General features: G+C 38.8%; 1 protein-coding gene across 6 annotated transcripts; it reads right to left on the bottom strand.

Moving 5' to 3' along the window:
- Positions 1–11893: 11893 nt before the first annotated feature.
- LOC128892197 (cyclin-dependent kinase-like 4) lies at positions 11894–18629 on the bottom strand. 6 transcript variants are annotated; one of them, XM_054152427.1, is made up of 6 exons: positions 18432–18629; positions 15378–15650; positions 14807–15001; positions 14267–14558; positions 13398–13788; positions 11894–13119 (listed from the first exon to the last, which is right to left on the bottom strand). In XM_054152427.1, exons 2-6 carry the CDS (start codon positions 15543–15545, stop codon positions 12816–12818), a joined length of 1350 nt encoding a protein of 449 aa, XP_054008402.1. In that variant the 5' UTR covers positions 15546–15650; positions 18432–18629; the 3' UTR covers positions 11894–12815. The 6 variants fall into 6 exon arrangements, with proteins under 6 accessions (XP_054008402.1, XP_054008399.1, XP_054008403.1 ...); XM_054152424.1 differs by lacking the exon at positions 18432–18629 and adding an exon at positions 15758–16658; XM_054152428.1 differs by lacking the exon at positions 18432–18629 and adding an exon at positions 16082–16658.
- Between the last annotated feature and the right edge of the window lie 124 nt (positions 18630–18753).

The raw sequence follows: 18753 nt of genomic DNA, 5'->3' as shown, positions 1-18753 counted from the left end.
TTACTACTATTACTACTATTACTACTATTACTACTATTACTACTATTGGTACTATTACTACTACTACTATTACTACTATTACCACTACTACTACTACTACTACTGCTAACTACTACTACTAACTACTACTACTACTACTACTACTAATACTACTACTACTACTATTACAACAACTATTACTACTACTGCTACTACTACTACTACTACTACTACTACTACTACTACTATTACAATAACAACTACTACTATTACTACAACTATTACAACTACTACTACTATTACTACGACTACCATTAGTAGTACTTCTTCTACTATTACGACTACTACATTTTTCGAAAGAAAAAAAAATAAAAAACCTAATTTGTTGGAAAAAAATCTAGGAATACGTACGGGTCTCTGACGAAGCCTTTAATGAGTGCAAGGACTGTGTTTACGGGTACCACCCACTTTATTATATAAAGTGGTGAAACATTGGTAGTACCGATAATAATTATATTTAAATGCTAATGATAATAACAATTAACGTGATAATAATAATAATGCGTTAGCAAGACAAAGATGATCGAACGAATTTGCGTTCGGTCGCGGAGAATCAACCCAATGGAGCAGTTGTTAAGTCTACCCTTCCTAACTTAAGGTCTTCGGAAACTTGAGAGATGTTTTAGGGCGGGGAAAAACACAATGGGAAACAAACAATTAAACATTTAAATAAACAGTTATTGTGAGGTATTCGCCGGTTCAATCCACAATTTTACATCATTCGGTAGCCGATAGTTCGGTGTGTTGTCATTTCAGTCATTGACCTTGTGTCCTCGCTAATATTCTAAAACGGAAAAAAAGAATATAATAGCAATTATTTTTGTTAAAGAAATCAATACCAATACCTCTAACGTTATCGTTCCTGTTTACATAGGTCGCTCGTACATATTGGTACGTGTACGAATGTACGCGGCATCATACACACAAAACACATTACACATACACTCTATTCACTTAGTTAAAACAAGACATATTACTACGAGTTTCTTTTTTTTATCTCCTCATAGCGATTATACTTGGACAGACAAACGTGAAGACGCGGGGTTCGGTGATTCAAGTGACGATCGCGGAGATATAGTGAGACAGAAGAATGAAACGGTCAGAATAGCAATTATGAATAACGAATCAAAGCAATGTCGTCGACTTTGAGAATCATCGAGCACTAACAGAAAAGTCGGACCATATATTATATATCGTTTCCCATATATTGTTCGTTGCAATTATTATTCGTGACAGGCATTACCGAATTCGAGAGCAAACAGTCCGTGATCTGTCCCGGTTTAAAGTGAATAGTTAACGGAGTAGCAGGAGCTGGCGTTATCCACATTTACACTTGTTCTGTTCGGCGATAGAAGCCTTCTATCGATTGAGATCATCGATTCAACCGGTTTTATCGGATACTCGTATATCCGATTAACTGGATTAGCCGCCGATTATTTCTTGTCTACGTTGGCCTGTACGGACAATAGCTTCGTGGTGATCCCAATAATAGCGATAGCAACATTTCTCGTCTGCACATTTTACATTCATTATGCATACAAGTTCACATATTTGTGTGGATTCTCCACACGAGTGTATATTTCCATATGAAATATGCATTTGCGTAAACATCCGCAGTCTATAGACAACCAACGAAAGCAATGTAACAACGGCCTGTTTACGTGACGTTTACTTCAGTAAGCACTTACACAGCTTTTATTTATGCGACGGAGAATATAAACACGTGAGAATAAAACACGCGAATCGTTGTGTATAGAAAGATTTGGTAAAGTCAAACTTTTAAATACGAATAACTACTTGAAACATGTTCTTCAAACTCAAAACGCATCATTCTCATCTGGGTCAGTGTCTTTGAAATTAGATTGCGTGAAAATTAAACTTTGTAGGGTGAAAGATGTTTACCATTAACAATTTCACCTGCCAAGATTATCGAACTTTTACTTGAAGAAAATTAATTATATATACGGATTATTTAAACGTTTACGATGGTTTGTTCTGTACTAGGTTCTTTACAGCATAGAGTGTAACGAATATCATCTATTTATTAGTACGTCTTATGAGCGAATTAACTTAAACAGAGATTTCATTTGAATAATTTGTTGTGGTCAATGAATAAGAAATCGAATTTGGATTCATATCAGCGAAAGAAAGTCAATTGCAATCTCGAATGCAAACACTTTTTTTTAGAGGAGGATTATTTAAAAACATTGAAAACCACTGACCTAAGTAGATCCCATTTTAAAAAAAAGTCTGAAGTAACATTGAAACATGTATTCATCTGCTAAGAAGACTATTCGAGTAACTTTTCATTCGATTAAATTGACTAAAATAAATTCGAATAAAATCTTATTCAAAGACTTACTCGTTATTCGAGATAAAATGTTTCCAATCAGATCGAGAAATACTTTGGTATCCGAATTTTAAAGGGTGGCAAAGTGTGTGTTACAGTGTGAAGCCAAGTCACATAAATCCTGCATTAATTGTGTTTGATCGTGTATTCGAATAATCGGCTGGACGGTGAATCAGTTAATCGATTACTCGGTAAATTAGCTATCCGGGTATCAAGGGCTCCAGTTTGCTCACTTATTGTGTTATATAACCACTCACCACGGGACACAACGGTTTTCTCTGTTGCCGTGTTCTCGATCACGGAGGGATGTCTCGCGATCGAACCTGCCGATCGATTCCCTTACACGTTCGCAATGCAGATTCTCAAAGTGCCTTATGACAGTTCACTCGTGCCGCGAACCAGTGTACGCCGAGTTTCCACGAATAAAGACGCCGCGACAGTTGCAAACAATGGGACGTAGCGAGATATCAAAGGAAAACGTTGTTGTCTCCGTTCGCAACAAAAATCACGAATCATCTCGTGGTTTACCGATTCCAAAGTCGATCGACGATCATGAATCGATGGGGAAACGTAACGAACAGAGGAACATCTCGTGTTCATCGAGAAACCCCCTAGTCTTCGCAGCCGTTCGCCTTTCATTTTCTACATACACGAATGATCTCGTTTCTTCCGGCACATTTGCGATTTCGTCCGTTGAAAACGTTCATTGTATTTCTAGAGTGAGTGCAATTTCGAAATAAAAGTGCCTGTTGAAAACGTTAAACGATCGCGTGCGGTTTGTTCCATTCTCGGCTCTCTTAGCACCCGTCTCATAGAGGACTAGGAGTATTTTACTCCAAAATTATTTCGATGGTTTCGCGAAAGTGAAAAAAAGATACGACGTAATTATTTAACTCTGCACTTGGAACATAATTTTTCAGCGGGATTGTCAAGTACTCGAAGATATTTTCGCAAAGGTGAACAGAAAAGGTTTCTGTTTGCACGTTTTGGAAAAATATACTATCGTTTGTTTAATAAATGAATTATACTGTGCAAGGGTAAAATCGTATAATTGCCTCTGACATGACATTCGAGTGCAGAGAGTTGATATAATTATTAGTAACCGCGCAAAAAAGCCAAATATTTGAAATAGCAATAGTGTCCTACGTAACACGATTCTTCAACGTCTGATTTTGTATTTTTAAATAGTTTTAAGAAAAGCTATATATACATGTATATAACGATAACGTAAGCTTCGTCGCTTAATACGATCTAACATATAACTAAAGAAAAACTTTTTTAAATATGAGAAAGGTAGCCTCGTACTATAGTACACAACTTCTGATACTAAGTCTATAGTAATAATTTAAGAACCTAGTAGCATTAACTATAAATACGCATAAGAAGAAGTCGCGCTTAAATGGATCATTGAAAAATAACACGCGAGGAAAAATGAACGGTTTGATTCGAATTGAGCGATCGAATGGATTTTTCAATATAGACGATAGGCGAAGAGATAGGAATACAAAATTCAGACTTTTTCTTTTTATTTTCGTCGATGTGTATTATATCGAATTTTTGCTAATTTTCGTGTATTCTTTATCTAAAGATTCGTGTGAAATTTATTTGGTTAATGCTCGATCGAGCATTATTGTATTTGTCAGTCTCTTTATTTTATTACAATAGGTATCAGCGATTTGGTTTAAGTATCAATCAAAAATTACATATGCCTCGGTTGCTTTTCATTCCATGTTTTCTATATTTTTATCGAGTCATTTGTAGATTGTTAAATCACAGTTGAAGAAGGGCTGAAAAGGTCCGAAACATTTGCGTTAAAATTTCAATGGATAGATAACGAGTTTGGTTTTTTATGTCTTTTTTTCAAATTTATTATTCCGTCTCAAGAATTGCGCCCTTTCAGGACTTTCCAATAGGTGTGAGTGAATTTGCTTCTCGATGTAAATTGTTCGATATATACAAATTACTTAACTATTTATAAATTACCCAACTACCGCCAAAGTGACCTGGATCAACAGTACTTTGCACTCAGGTGAAAATAAAAAGCAACTGGTGTCACCGAAATTCAGCCATCGCGTAATCTGCATTTCGAGTCTTTCTATCGTGAAATCGTCAACGTTTCTGGTCGATATCAATCGGGAGGCTTGCGAGCGTAAAATACAATGGACTAATTGACAGTTTTTGGACAAGCACTATTTATCGGGGCCAAAAAGACAATTTCACCGTAAGGATATTAATTTATTTTTCTTATAAATTTTAGTCAAACTAAATTTTTCGTTTTCAGCAACATTTATTTATTTGTTGTGATCTAGATTTGTAAAGAGACAAATTTGATTATAATTGTTCCATTTCAATTCTATTTATTTAGAGATTATTTGAATGAATTCCTGTGTGGATCCCTGCTAATTACGTAAATGTTTACCATAACAATCACTATTTCTATAAAACACAAGTATTTACAAACACAGTCTCCCACAAAGCATCGTTTATTTTTCATTAGCAACGCATTACTTATTCCAATACTAATGTATGCTTGTCCAGATTCTGCCAAACAGTCCCTTTTATTTCCAATTCAGTTCGCGTCCACCCCTATCGATTCGATTTATTAGTGATTAGGGATCAAGTTCAACGTGTACTTATAAGTCTACACGGACTTTTAATCCCAGGAATATCTCGTCGGAATCGTTTAGTACTTAGAAAACCAATATCAGACAATACTTAAAAATTACCTCGAATATAGTTAACATCGATTCTACTGGAAGTAGTGCTCAATCTTGTTTCCTCGGCGCTAATTTCGCAACTTAATATCTATCTGTTTGAGGGATGACCATATATTTTTCAAAGTACTCGCCAGTCCTGAATGCTATTACCTTTCGAGGTTACTCGGGTCGAAACAGACATCCTTCTGCTTTGCTTCTTTGTCTCTCACCCTTTCGCGTAGCATGGAACACGTGATTAAAAAAATAGGAGGAAAATTTAAAAACGGAAGAAACAACGAGAGGAATTCCCGTTTCCATCTGACGTCGACTTCTCGACGACGTTCGCGGTGCGCTTGATTCCATCCGTGAGTAGCAGCAGCTCCAATCGTACGCTACCGCCCATAAGTATTTGTCTAACCTCGTAAACGTTTGCAAGGGAATTTATAAACATTTTTCGTCGACATGGTAAACATGAATTTTTAGAGCAGCCACGTATGCAAGGTGGGAATAATTAGTTGGAGGGAGTAATTGATAAAATTGAATTGCCGTGGTCATGGAGATGAATTGTGTTGTGTTTACCTGACTTGACTTGAATTTTTCGAAAGACGCGACATACGTTTGAGGGAAGAAATGAACTAGGTATACGAAAAACATTAGCAACGACACAGGTTCTCATATTAATATTTCTCGTTTAGAGTCCTAAAAATTCGGTGATTTTTCGTAAAGAAATTGTCAGACGCATTAATTTGAAACCCCGTATACGTATTTATTTATGTTTTGCCAAGCCACGTGAATTTTATCAACTATTCTTAAAACAACAAATTCAGAGTGTTCTCCTTTTCCTCGAGCAGGGACAAAGTTTTAGCAATGGACTACTTATGAGCGATAGTGTGCGAATGGCTAATGAAATCCCAACACGCCTCGATTCCGATGGATCGATCCCGATCGCTTGATACGTCGAGCTGGAGCTGGGAACGATCCATCCTTCCTGGCGCGAGAACGAGCTAACGCGTGCGATCTTAAAGAAGCTACCGTGGAAAAGGATGTAATCGGAAATTCGGGGAAACTAGGAAGCAAGAAAGAGCTCGTAACGTAACGCGGCCCTGCGCTCTCTCCCCGACAGGGTTAGTAACCCCTTGGTGCGCGTTAGCGCTGCTTGTCGCGTGCAGGGCTGTAGGCGCTGGTGAAACCACTATCGACCTATTCCCTGCTCTAGGACAAGGGATGCTCGCTGCAACCGTGACATCAGGGTGGCGGCGGCGGCGGCGATGGCGGCGGCGGTGGCGGCGGCGGCGGCAGCGGCCAATCGCCTCGAGTATCTGGCTTCTCTGCTGACTTATCGTCGAACGTATTCCAAACTTTCCTCGGCTTCTCGCCGCGTTCTAGCCGGGGGTAGTTCGCTTGGGTCCCTCCCCACCATGCCAAATTTTGTCAGAGCCTGGAGGACTCGAAGCTGACGATGCAACGAAATGAAAATCTCGAGAATCGATGAATATTATAGCACCTAGTTATGATAAAAAGAAATTACTGTAGAACTCTAGAAACTGTTAACTTTATACTTTTGTAGTTATACTAGCTATACGTTGTTATCGAATACTCCTGCAGCCTGACAAAATTCTGTCCTGTTTAAAAGCAAAACAGGCCCTGCTTCTAACCACGAATATCCTTCGATGCGCTCGTGGGAGCGCTGGAGGAGCTGCCACGTGAACGGAAAATAGTCCTGGGTCTTTGGCAATTAATTGTGAGCGGGGACTACGCGTTTGAAATTTTGGTTCTATGGTACAGGCTGTTTGATAAAAGTTTGCTTAAGATTTCCTCACCCTCACGCCCAACGCAGAATATGCTAAATAAATTTTATCGATTAGCATATATTTATACTATTCAAGATAATATTAAGATTAATATATACTAATATATATTAATAAATATTAGTATATATCTAACAGATAATCTGTCTTGGATTAGTTGTTTAGCCAGTTTATTTAAACTGATTATATACTAATAAAATCTATTGGATAAACCTTCCTAGTGAATCCGACTCTCAGGTTGTCTTCTCTTGTAGATATTTACCAAATTCTGTCTTAGACAAGACTCTGTTAAATATTTAAACTTTCTGTTAAAACTATTTATTTACTAACGAAGAATTGAATAAGTAAAGCTTGTTCAATTAACACCGTCATACCTAAGGCAAGCCCTGAATACTGCAAATAAGTTCGACTAGTAAATCGTACGCAGCACACCGATATTGCTCCTTGTACCAAAATTACCCCGAAATCAGGCCATTAATAAAAAGTATATTTCCCAACTATCGTTTGCATAAATTCTCAAAGCCTCCAATAAGCCAATAAGCTAGGCCGTGATAGAGCCTGTCGTCCGGTCGTCGCAACTAGGGAGGAACACGTGAAAAAGATTTGCATAATTAAAAAAAAAAAAAAAAATGTCATAGTGTCTCAAGATTCGAGTGAAATCAATTTCAGAGCATCAAGATCAAATTGTTTGACAGATGTCGAGCTGGTTTACAGTCTCAGCGACTCGTTCGAGGAAAGTACCGTCGGGCCAGGTATATGTATAGCTAAGCGTACCGATTCGAGGGAAAGCTGATCGCGAGGGGGAAACGTATGGAGAGGGAAGGTTGGTTGGTTTTGTTGGCTCGTGGTCGCAAACTTTCCTCGTCCGTCGTGTTACGTAAGAGTGTATCAGGCCAGGAAGATCGTACGTTTACGAGCCAGCGCGTCGCGGCTCGTTAAAGCTTCCCCCATTGGCGGGGCTTTCTCTCTCGCGACTCGGGAGTCAAAACCAGGAAACGTATTAATCCACCCAACATTTTTCCGGCGGCGGTTCACCCTGGCACGTTCCATCGAATACGAGGGAGTCTCTGTGTTATCGACGCGATGCACAGTGTTTCGAAACGACGCGGACGGTCTTAACGTCTCGAGTTAGAAGTGAGTAGATCTTGGAGGAAAAGTACGATCTTTAAAATGTGTACATTTATTTTAATTATTAAACCTACCCGATTTCACATTTCATTCGCAGTTATCTCTACTATCTATTTAAATCAAACAAGTGACTTAACAAGACACTTTTTTTCAATCGAACAGAAAAATAGTTTTTGTCGTACTAAATTGAATAATACATGAATCGTTTGTATAATTTTTATATCGTATACAAGGACTGTATACAAATGTTTGTAAACGTTAATTTGACCAGTCGTGGTAGATTTAGTGCCAATTGCTAGACTGCGGATCTTTTTGCGTATAAAAAAGAGTATAAAAAAACATTGGGAGTAAAGTTATTATAATATTTGCAGAATAACACAAATAAATAGATGGTACGTAATGTCCCATTCAAACAAAATTCCAACTAATATAAAACAATAAGAATAATATGTTTCTCACGACCAAATACCTGTATCGAAAATCGAAACACCGTGGCATCGCTTACATACGAATCGCCTCGGAAGCATACAGTCGAACCTCCATAAATCAGAGCGCCGTTCATTTACCCGTTTGCGAAACCTTGATAACTCGAAAAATAGATAAAACAGAATCCGACTCCTAGCTCCGCAGTACACTCGAATTAATGTAAAATGTAAACCGACCTCCGCAACTCGAAACTCTCCCTCAGAGAACGAGAGAACTAATCGACAATTGAAGGTCCCCGCGAGTACCGAGAAAGCTTTAATCGCAAGCGTGTCGCATTAATCATCGGTCGTTGTTATTGTTCACTTTGTTCGTACAGTTGGAACGACTTGAAACACGAGTACAATGAAAACGAAAGTCCAGAAGGTTTAATCTTAACGTACTTATTATGTATATAGCCGTAAAAAAGAGTTCGTTTCTCTTAGATCTAGCATCGTAAGTCGAGATTGTTTATCGAGCCTCTATAAGTCGAAGCCAATTCTCTATATAGCTCGAAAATATTTTGCATTTTTCGCGAATCGAAGGAAACGAAAGATTCGTCGTTACCTTTCGTTTCCTCCGGTGAATCTCAACTTCGACTTATCGAGGTCTGACCGTGAGAAACATCGTCTCTCGTTGAGAGAAATGCCGAAGGGTCCCGTTAGTCCTCGAACTCCCCCAGATCCTGACGCGATGCCACGGTCTCTCGCCGATGACGTTGCACATTGCGAGATTGCAACGAATTTTTTGATATATCGCAGAACCTGAGGATTTTGTTAGAAACTAATATTACATTTATCGACGGGATTAACCCTCGAGCGAATACGAGGCCGATGTTACTAACGCCGATAGATCCACCATTGTGTCCCGCGGAACGGTTATTTCGATAAGCGAGACGAAAGGAATCCTTCGGGACGAGGTGTACGCGTTTAAAAGAGATGAGAACGTGATGTAACGCGCAACGATTGCTACATCAATTTTCGACAATATCCGATAATATATTAATTAATCCGACAATACGCAGCGAGATCAAATTTTTGCCAGCTGCTCCGTGGCTTAATATAAGAGAAAAGTGTTATATATACATATATAAAAGAAAAAAAAAATTATTATGCTTCGGAAAATACGCTTCGTGTATATTTGCCGAAATTCGACAAAATCGCAAAGAGATATATCTCTTTATTCCGGTAAGTGTTGTGCAATAGGTATTCTATGAATAGGTGTACAGGCAAGTGATCGTTCGAGGGTTGAATTTGGTAGAAAATCCTCGAAGCAGATATTACTCGTCGACGATATATAAAAACATCTTCTCTCTGTGAGCATCGAGTCTCACGATCGCGAATCGTTCCACGGAAAGGCGAATCCCTCGGTTCGAGTTGTACTTGTACATACGTGAGCACCGAAAAACGTTCGCGATCGGCTTCGTTTGTAATTAAAAGAAAGAAAGAAAGAAAGAAAGAAAGAGAGAACGAACGAACGAACGAAAGAAAGAAAGAAAGAAAAGAAAAATGAAAAAAAAAACCACGACTGTAGCGTAAGTGAGCGTATATCTGTAAAATTATTCCTACGGTGAACGTGAATGCTTTAGCCAATGTTTGGAAGCGTGTGTTAACCGATTTACGCGCATTATTATTGTTAATAATATAATTGTATTTACTTTTATAAAATAATGTCGGATATTGTAATTAAAATTCTATACTGAAATTACTCTGTATCCATGAGAGACGAATAAATAAAATGATCGAAATAATACAACGACAGGTTCGAGTCTTGGACGTCCTCGGAGCATTTCTGTTGAGCGGGATGCAATGAGAATCATTTGCAGGTAAATAGTTGTATCTGGTAATTAAACGTTAATTAACGAGTTTTCCACAGCTAGGTGTACGGAATAAGAAGCCTCCCTTAAATACAATGAAATTGGCGCCTGCAAATGATTGGATCACTGGATTAAACGAAATAAAATAATATTTTCTGTCGATCAAATATCGAGTTAGGACAGGAGTAAAATAACAGATTTCCATTTAAGATAGTTCTTTTGACGCCGTGACTCCATTTAAGAACACTTTAAATAACAGCTTTTATTTTTGTATAATTTCTGTTTTCGACTCGAGACTAAACTATTAATCAATTCATTCTTTTACCTATCTCAGATTTTATACGGTACAGTTCCGAAGTGAAAGAGTGTTTCAAGTAACTTGACAGTGTCTATTTTAGTAGAAAAAAAGTCTTCCGTGGGTACGTGTCCATTTGCAACGAATCAGTATGTTTGACACCGTCTTCGTCACTATGGCGCTAAGCGACAACTATAAACAGTGTCACTTATTGATCGATGACCGTCTTGTTTTACAGACACGTACCTACTTCGGTACGTTCTTGAAACTTAACTACTAAATCATACAGGCATTGGGCCATCGAAACTTTCCTTGCCAACTCAGTCCCCTCGCAGAAGAACTCACGATCTAGCATGAGGATAATGGTGGTTCAACTGCTATATACAATTTCTTTTTCCACATTCGATACGTGGGCTGTACGTATGCATGATATTTTTGTAAGTTAGCTGCGTTTATTAAATTCAATGCGGTTCTTTTGTAGGGCAAATTATAGTTTTATCGGTTAAACTTTACTTCGAGGTACTAAAAATTATTCACTTTTTTTTTTTTATACCATTTAGTAGCTTTCGATGGCTAGATCACAAAAATGAAAGTTTTAATGTTAGGAATCCAACGATTAAAAAGGTATACGTATGTAAAGCCGAGCACTTTTGGCGTATTTGACTGGTTAATCCAACACGCCATATTGGCGTTTATCTATGCTCTGTTAACATGTCACGAAAATACTGTCTGAGTAGGTTTGGAGTCTGATTGACCAATAGACCAAAAGTGTTCAATTTTAGATACGAATAACTTTTAAACCGTTGTATTCCTAACTACTACTAAACGGTAGAAAAAACGTCAATAAATTTGGATGTGCCAAAGTAAAGTTGAACCGTTTTATCTCCCAAAGCGATCAAGCCTTGGGTCAGTGATTTTTTATGTATAACGCTCGTCCTGAATGGGTTAAAGATCGGATTCTATTTCCGGTTCAAGAAAAGTCGACCAAAGTCACAGACAAACTAGCCTGTAAACCACTACGCGTACAGGGCAACTTTAGGTCGGGTTTATAATCCAAATGCTTTACAATGAACGTGCTATTTTGCAGGAACTTGCGATAATACATTGCTGACGTTTCAGGTAAATAATTGAGATAGGAATTAAGACTTTAAAAATCGATCTGTTGTTACAGATTTAGACATTCATGCAGACGTACGTTTACAGCGGCATCCTCGACATACTTAATGGAATCACAATTCTCTTTTTATTTTTCACCGAGTAGGTACGTTCAAGTTATCACGTTTACATATACAGACAACATGCATGCATTTCTATTTTATTATTATATTATATATTATACTATATTACACTTTTTCTACTTTTCACTGGTACTCTCGACACGTTATCACTGTTACAAAATAGAAACACGCGTACAGTAGTATTTTATTATTATATTATTATACTACATATATCACATTACCATTTTACAAGTACTTGTTATGTTAAAAGAAAATAAGTTTCCCCTTGCATTTAATGCGCGTCGAAAAAGTATTAATCGATCGAGTAATACAACAGCCAACAATATTGGTTATATATAATTTAATAGTTGAATGAAACATTGGATTCTTATTAGTTGATATGAAAAAGCATTTCTCGTGATACGTTACTATTGTAAATGAATAATTTATCCGAATTTAAATACTAAAAATAACTCGTTTCCTTAGTAGATAAATACAACATCCAAAACAATTATACAACATACATTTATTGATAGTATAATAATATATAAAGTAAATTACAGGTGTACTGGTTGACCTATTATATATGTACATTTTCACGAAATAAATTCATTTCTGTACTTGGAAATTTCACCAGGCAGGTGAGCAGAAACTTTCGTGTTGGTGTTTAATGACTCTCCTGCATATAAAGAATTCAAGGTGAGCAATGTAATTATATAAAAATGACCAAACCAATCGATAAATTGCCTTAACCTCTTGAGGAAAGGAAAAAATATACAATATCAAACTGAGACAGTATATTTATACATGAAAATCGATTTAGAGATGAAAATTGCTTTGGTTTGCGTGTACTCGATTAAAGAAAAAAAATCCATTTAAAATTCGTCTCACGAAATGTTAATTTCCATAGAGCCGCCATATGAAGCGCCATAGCGGCTGAGAATCGACCTTTGGGCGCAAAGGGTTGATCAGGATCACTTGCCTATGATACGTGATAGATTCCTCTAGCGATCCACGCTGGGAAAATCGATTCTCTTTCTCTTGCCAGCAGTGCTCGCCTTGCTCTGGTCTTTAGACGCTAGGGAGGGTAGCAGCGTGCAACCCTTTGACCCTGCTGTAAGCAATCCTTTCTGCTCGAGCCTCCGGATGTAGGTCGTATTCGGCGCCACGGAAACGGGCCCGAAGTAACAAACCTCCCTTGGACGAGTGATCTGTATCGGAGGTGGTCGATGGGTCTCCACGGTCTCGATTTGCTCCGATGGGACTTTGTCGCTGTTCGATTTGTCCTTGATCATGGTTATCTGCCATCTGAAAACAATCATTGACTAAAAACACGCACGAAACAGATAGGTACAGTACTAATTGCAAAAATTATGGAGGCATATCATTTTATATAACAGCATTCCTCAAAGTATTTATTGATTTTGTAATTTTTTCAATACAGTTTGCTGTTAATATTTTACAAACCACAAGCAACAAGAATATCACCAGTCAAGTATCTATTTTTTCATTCAGAAAAAAAGTCGGTGCCTCGAAAATGAATCCTAACATTCTTAATTCGATGTCCAGATTCTGTATACATATACCTGCCAGTGCTTTTGCGACAAGTTCTAGTCGGAGACTCTGCCAAAAGGATGCTCAATCGTCTCTCCTCTGATCTTTTGCCAACCAAAGGATTCATGGCGGACTCCTTGGCGACGTGGAGCTGCAACTCGTCAAGGAACCTGTCCGCGAAGCCGTTTCTCGTAAACAGGGTATGATTCAACAGCGTCGAGCACTTAGGCCTCAACTCAGGGTCCATTCGAAGACACTGAGCCAAGAAATCCGTGGTCAACGGGTCCCACAAAGGGAACATTCTACGAACAGACGCGAGACCAGACTGAGGGGGTCCTACGAGCTCGTCTGCGCTCGTCAGACGCAACATTCTTCCAGGTCCATTGTGACCCATCATCGCTTGATGCTTGTTGCAGAGTCCTCCTGAAATTTCATCAACGTTTCCTGCCGAATTGCTTCATTCAAAGATCCCGTGTTTTCAGAATTATTATAGAGGAGCCATTTGTTGGCCTTCATTGAACGCGCTTCCACTGCTCCCTTATTCAATAATACATATATGTATGCCGAGACTCTGGTAGGCGAACTACGCGAATCGATTAACGAATTTACCTTCCTTTCTGCCGGTATTTGTGTTCACTGTGTAGTATTTCAAATATCACTCAAGCAGGAATAACGAAGGACGAAGAAGAGAATCAGAAATAAAAGGGCCACGAAAAATTGTGAATACGAAGAATCGCATTAGATATGGGGAAATGTAAAATTGTATAGTTGAAAATAAATAATAAGTAGAATATGCAAGTGGGAATAAAGAAATGCTGCAATCCTCAAAGTAATTTCAAAAGGTACTTTCAACGATCAACAATATCGTTAGCTACCAATAAAGTACGTGCACAAGTCTTACCAAGAACTTTGGTGATTCTGTAAAGCTGATCTACGTCACTGTCGCCAGGGAACAGGGGGTTTCCAGTCATCATTTCAGCGTACAGGCAGCCTGTTGCCCAGACGTCCACTGCTTTGCCATACCGTGGATCGCCAACCAACAGTTCTGGAGATCGGTACCACCTGGTTGCTACGTAATCCGTGCAGGATTCGTTTGGTCCACTGACGAGTCGAGCGAATCCAAAGTCGCAAAGCTTGATGACTCCATTGGGCGACACGAGAACGTTCTCTGGCTTTATGTCACGATGCATGATCTGCAGAGAATCGTTTGAAATATTAGAGGAAATTTTCTACCGATATTTTACGCTTGCTATGGAAAGATTATTGCTTGCGATACAACAATTGCACTGGCTTTCGAGGTTATTATCCAGAATATCAACCAAAACAAAGAAGAATTTATTTTAATGTTACGATTGTCTTACGATTTTGATTACTTTTTATGGTCAGGAGGACAGCATTTTTAATATTCTTATGTATACGATAAAGTAGCTTTGATACTCGCATTATTGGCATGACAGAAGTTTAATCCCCGAAGTACTTGGTAGATATGTCGCTTAGATATCTCGTAACCTAGGCTACCACCAAAGCGTTCCAATTCATCCAGCAAAGTGTGGTCCAGGTACTCGAACACTAGGTAGAATCGTTTCTTTCGCCGGAATACTTCGATCATATTCACCAAATTCTCGTGACGCAATTTCTGCAAGCGGATATGATCTGCGTTCAACTTTCTATTCGAGTCAAGTGTACCGAAAATGGTACACGGTAAACATTTTAATAAATATGCAAGATTATTTATTAGAATTATTAAGACACTCTTTTCCTCCTCCTCTACTACATGCCTCTTATTTCGTCTTTTAAAATGAAATTATTTTATTGTTACAATGAATCGATACAGGAGAATAGTTGTTACAACCTTTATAAAAGTTTCAAATTGTCCGTATTGTCTAAAGAGTATTTCCCCAAAAAGTTCATTTCAATTCCTTAGAATTTAAGATTTATTCTAAAATCAGAAATTAACAATAGAGACTATACGATTACTCGAACAACTCGATAAACCTCTCTCCTCGACGTACCTTTAACATCCTGATCTCGCGAAACGCCATCTTCCGCACCTGGAGATCCTCTTCAGTTTCCAGGAACCTCTTGATGGCAACGAACTGGCCAGTCTCTCGATGTCTGCACTTCATCACTACTCCATAGCTACCTTCTCCAACAACCTCCATCATCTCGTACTTTTCCATCCTGTTTCCTACTCCTAAGGAGATCTCCTTCCAAAGTCGATTATTGAGGAAAATTCTTCTGCGATGAAACGAGAATCGTCGACTACGTTTCTTCGCTATTCTTTCCTAAACAAGTAGGTGCGACGCAAAGGATCAACGACGAGATCGTTTAGGCTCGATGACTGCATAGTACATGGCTCTGTGAGCCAATAAACGACCGAACACACGCGTACCGTCTTAGATCAGAACTAACACTTTTCAATCGTCAACTGAATTCAAATTCAAACTTTACTTTCTTAGACACCAGGGGCACTAGGGAGAAGAAATGAACATGTTGGTAGAGGAGTTGAATTAATTGTAAGATGGACGTTCGCATAGTTGACGCGCCTTTAAAGTCGTCAAACAGCCAAAACATTCAGAGAAGATGCACTCAGAGATTCACAGTGTTCAGTGAACGTTTTATTACGCCTAATTTAAATTGTTGGAGGATGTTAGAGATCAGCGGATGCTCAACAATTGGGCCCAACCATCTATGAATAGAAACACTCGTTAATCACCCTGTGAATTCACTATGAAGAAGGCACTAGGAACTCCAAGAAGAAATCTACTTGATTCGATTGGAAAAATTACGTGGTAGATGAGATTCCGTTTCCTGAAATCGCCGCGACCGCTTCCAGGCTGTAACTGTTCCGACGCCGACGAGCAGCCAGCGAGACTGTCATCGACGATTATCGATCAACGGGTAATTATATACATATACGGGGGATGCCCCCGTGGTCGGCCACGCACGGCTGGGCGGAGGATTGAATATTAAAATAGGGTAGACGAAGGTTACTTTTCCGCGGCGAACCGAGTTCGAGGGTGACACAAGGAGTCACGACCTACCACTACGTTACAACGTCCGCCTAATTCGATCTATATATGCAGATTCTATTTTTAACATGCTTTTCACGTGCCCACGACGTCGATGGATGTTATCACACGCGTGAGTGACGTTCTCGAGACCAGCTGATCGAGTGTACGCTCGAAGCGACTATACATATAGTATATACCTGGCGCGGACCGATACGTCTGGAGAACAATCTACATATAAGAAATTCTAATAAAAATTTAATAACAAGTGCTGAAACATTATCTGGATAACTAGCTAACGGACCTACAAGAAAATACAAATAATTGCATTCATATAACCGATGAATTCAATTACGTAATATTTAAAGATCCAAGACCAAATACAATAATATTCCTGTGCATGCCAAAAATTCTACTCAATAATTGTACTCTATTTATTGTAATTTAATCTATTCTAATCTATTTACTCTATGTACTCTATTAATTTTATTTGTATTCTAATCCTTTCTTCCCTCTTCCAAAGGCCCTAAGTGAATGCAATTACTGAAAGACTCTCATCCAGACAGTCCATACTTGATACTGGTGTGATTGCTAGCAGATTGGGTGAACGTTTCGTCTCGTGAAAAATTTACGAAGGGTTGATAATAGAAGACAAGAGTATTTCTTGGCTTGTTCCCTTGAACGCGTTTATTTCTAGAACACGGGCGCGATGTGTCAAGGTTCCTCTTGTTTGCGCGTCTCTTACATAGGTTATGCGGGGAAGAAAGCTTTGGTGACTTCCAAGCAAAGTCTCAAAGTGTCCTGATAACCGTCCCCTCGAATCAGAGCGAGGATATTCAAAGAACAAATTTTTTAAAGAAGTACGGTAACGTGGAAGTCGTTTTCGAGAAAAGATAACGGGAATCGTGAAATGCAGGGTCGAAGGGCTAATAGTGGACGCGTGTACCTCATCGAGGATGGAGCGTATAGGTGAGAGGGAACTTGTTGGAGCAGAATTATCGTGGCTGAACTTTGCGTGCCGAGTTCCTTTCGCAAAGGCGATAGGTCACCACGCGGCCAAACTTGCCAGAAAGTTTTCCAAGGTCTTTTGGTTGCGGGCGCTTAAATACCGCTCTTGTTCTCCGGCCATGTTTGTTTCGTTTTAATTACGACCACTGCGATATAAATAATGCTTGTTTCCTGCGGAATGTTCGCGTTTGTGTCGTTAAAGAAGAAACTAGCTGCAATGCTGACGAAAAGAACAAGTACCTTACCTAAAGGACACGACTTTTACTTGGATGATTCATTTAATATCATTTAAAATTGTCACAAAATTCTGAGATGGTCCTTATTCGCTAAAAATTCCTGCATGGTCTGAACACCCTAAATAACCATTAAACTCTCAACATCTATCTAGTTGAGGTTTCGTTATCTTCTAAGAACATTTTTCTTATAATAACAACATTGTTCAAGTGTTTCAAATTATTTGGAATTTACTGAATGTAATTTAATTAAGAAATAAAAATGTGTTTGTATATTTTAATAACTATAAACTTCTGCTGAACCCACATGGAATCGTTTGGAAGCGAAAGGTTAGAATCGATCTGCCACGCGAGCGATGAATAATGAATTAACTTTCAAACTAACAATGTGTAGTGTTCGTTGCATACGTTGCATACGGGAAAGGGGGTCAAACCAAGAGCGCACCTTACGTCGAATTTACCCCGTGGAGGTTCTGAAATGTTTTCGTGGGACCTTTGACACTCGAGACTCGCGTTCCAAGATCAGATTGAAGCCATCGCTCGGTCGAACATTAATGGGACGATTGAACGAAAGCTGTCCGAATATCGTGGCTAATCGATATTCCGTATTTATTAATAGAAAGGGTTCGATGACTCGCCTAACTAAAACGCAACACGCGTCCCGCGATACAAATATAATATAAACGGTCGCAACCTAAGCAATTTGATAATTCTTTAAATATAATTACCCAGAAATATTTTTAAAATCTCAATCAGCAATAATAGAAGAACTAAGAACCTATCCTCTTCATCCAAAGTAAAATAATACTCTCACTAAAACACGAAGAACTCCGTTCAGCTATCAGCCTCGACATCTCTACTTCTAAGACAGGAAAATAATCAATTCTGGAGTGATCTTAGAGATCAAGTGATTTAAACAGACAGCAGTCGATCGCACGTGCGATCGAAGGACACGCGATATAAATTATAAGATGAACGGAAAGACGCGCGAGACAGGAGCAGCCTAAGCAGAATGCTTCGCACTCGGGGCTCGATCGAAACGCGCTCGAGGTTGATCCGCGGCAGGCTGCTCGGTGGATAGCAAGCACTGAAATAGCTTCACCACATGGCGGGGGTCTTTAACGCTGGCCAGATTG

This window comes from Hylaeus anthracinus, unplaced genomic scaffold (genome assembly GCF_026225885.1).
Source record: "Hylaeus anthracinus isolate JK02 unplaced genomic scaffold, UHH_iyHylAnth1.0_haploid 12002, whole genome shotgun sequence".
NCBI lineage: Eukaryota > Metazoa > Arthropoda > Insecta > Hymenoptera > Colletidae > Hylaeus > Hylaeus anthracinus.
Note: the sequence above shows the minus strand (reverse complement) of the source record. Positions and strands in the feature narration are given on the sequence as shown.

Excerpts from the sequence above, each read along its gene's own strand:
- LOC128892197 (XM_054152427.1), bottom strand. The coding sequence starts at position 15,545 with ATGGAAAAGTACGAGATGATGGAGGTTGTTGGAGAAGGTAGCTATGGA. Across the intron at positions 15,002-15,377 it reads GCGAGATCAGGATGTTAAAG|AAATTGCGTCACGAGAATTT; the intron begins GTACGTCGAGGA and ends ATCCGCTTGCAG. Across the intron at positions 13,789-14,266 it reads CAGAATCACCAAAGTTCTTG|GAGGACTCTGCAACAAGCAT; the intron begins GTAAGACTTGTG and ends ATGAAATTTCAG.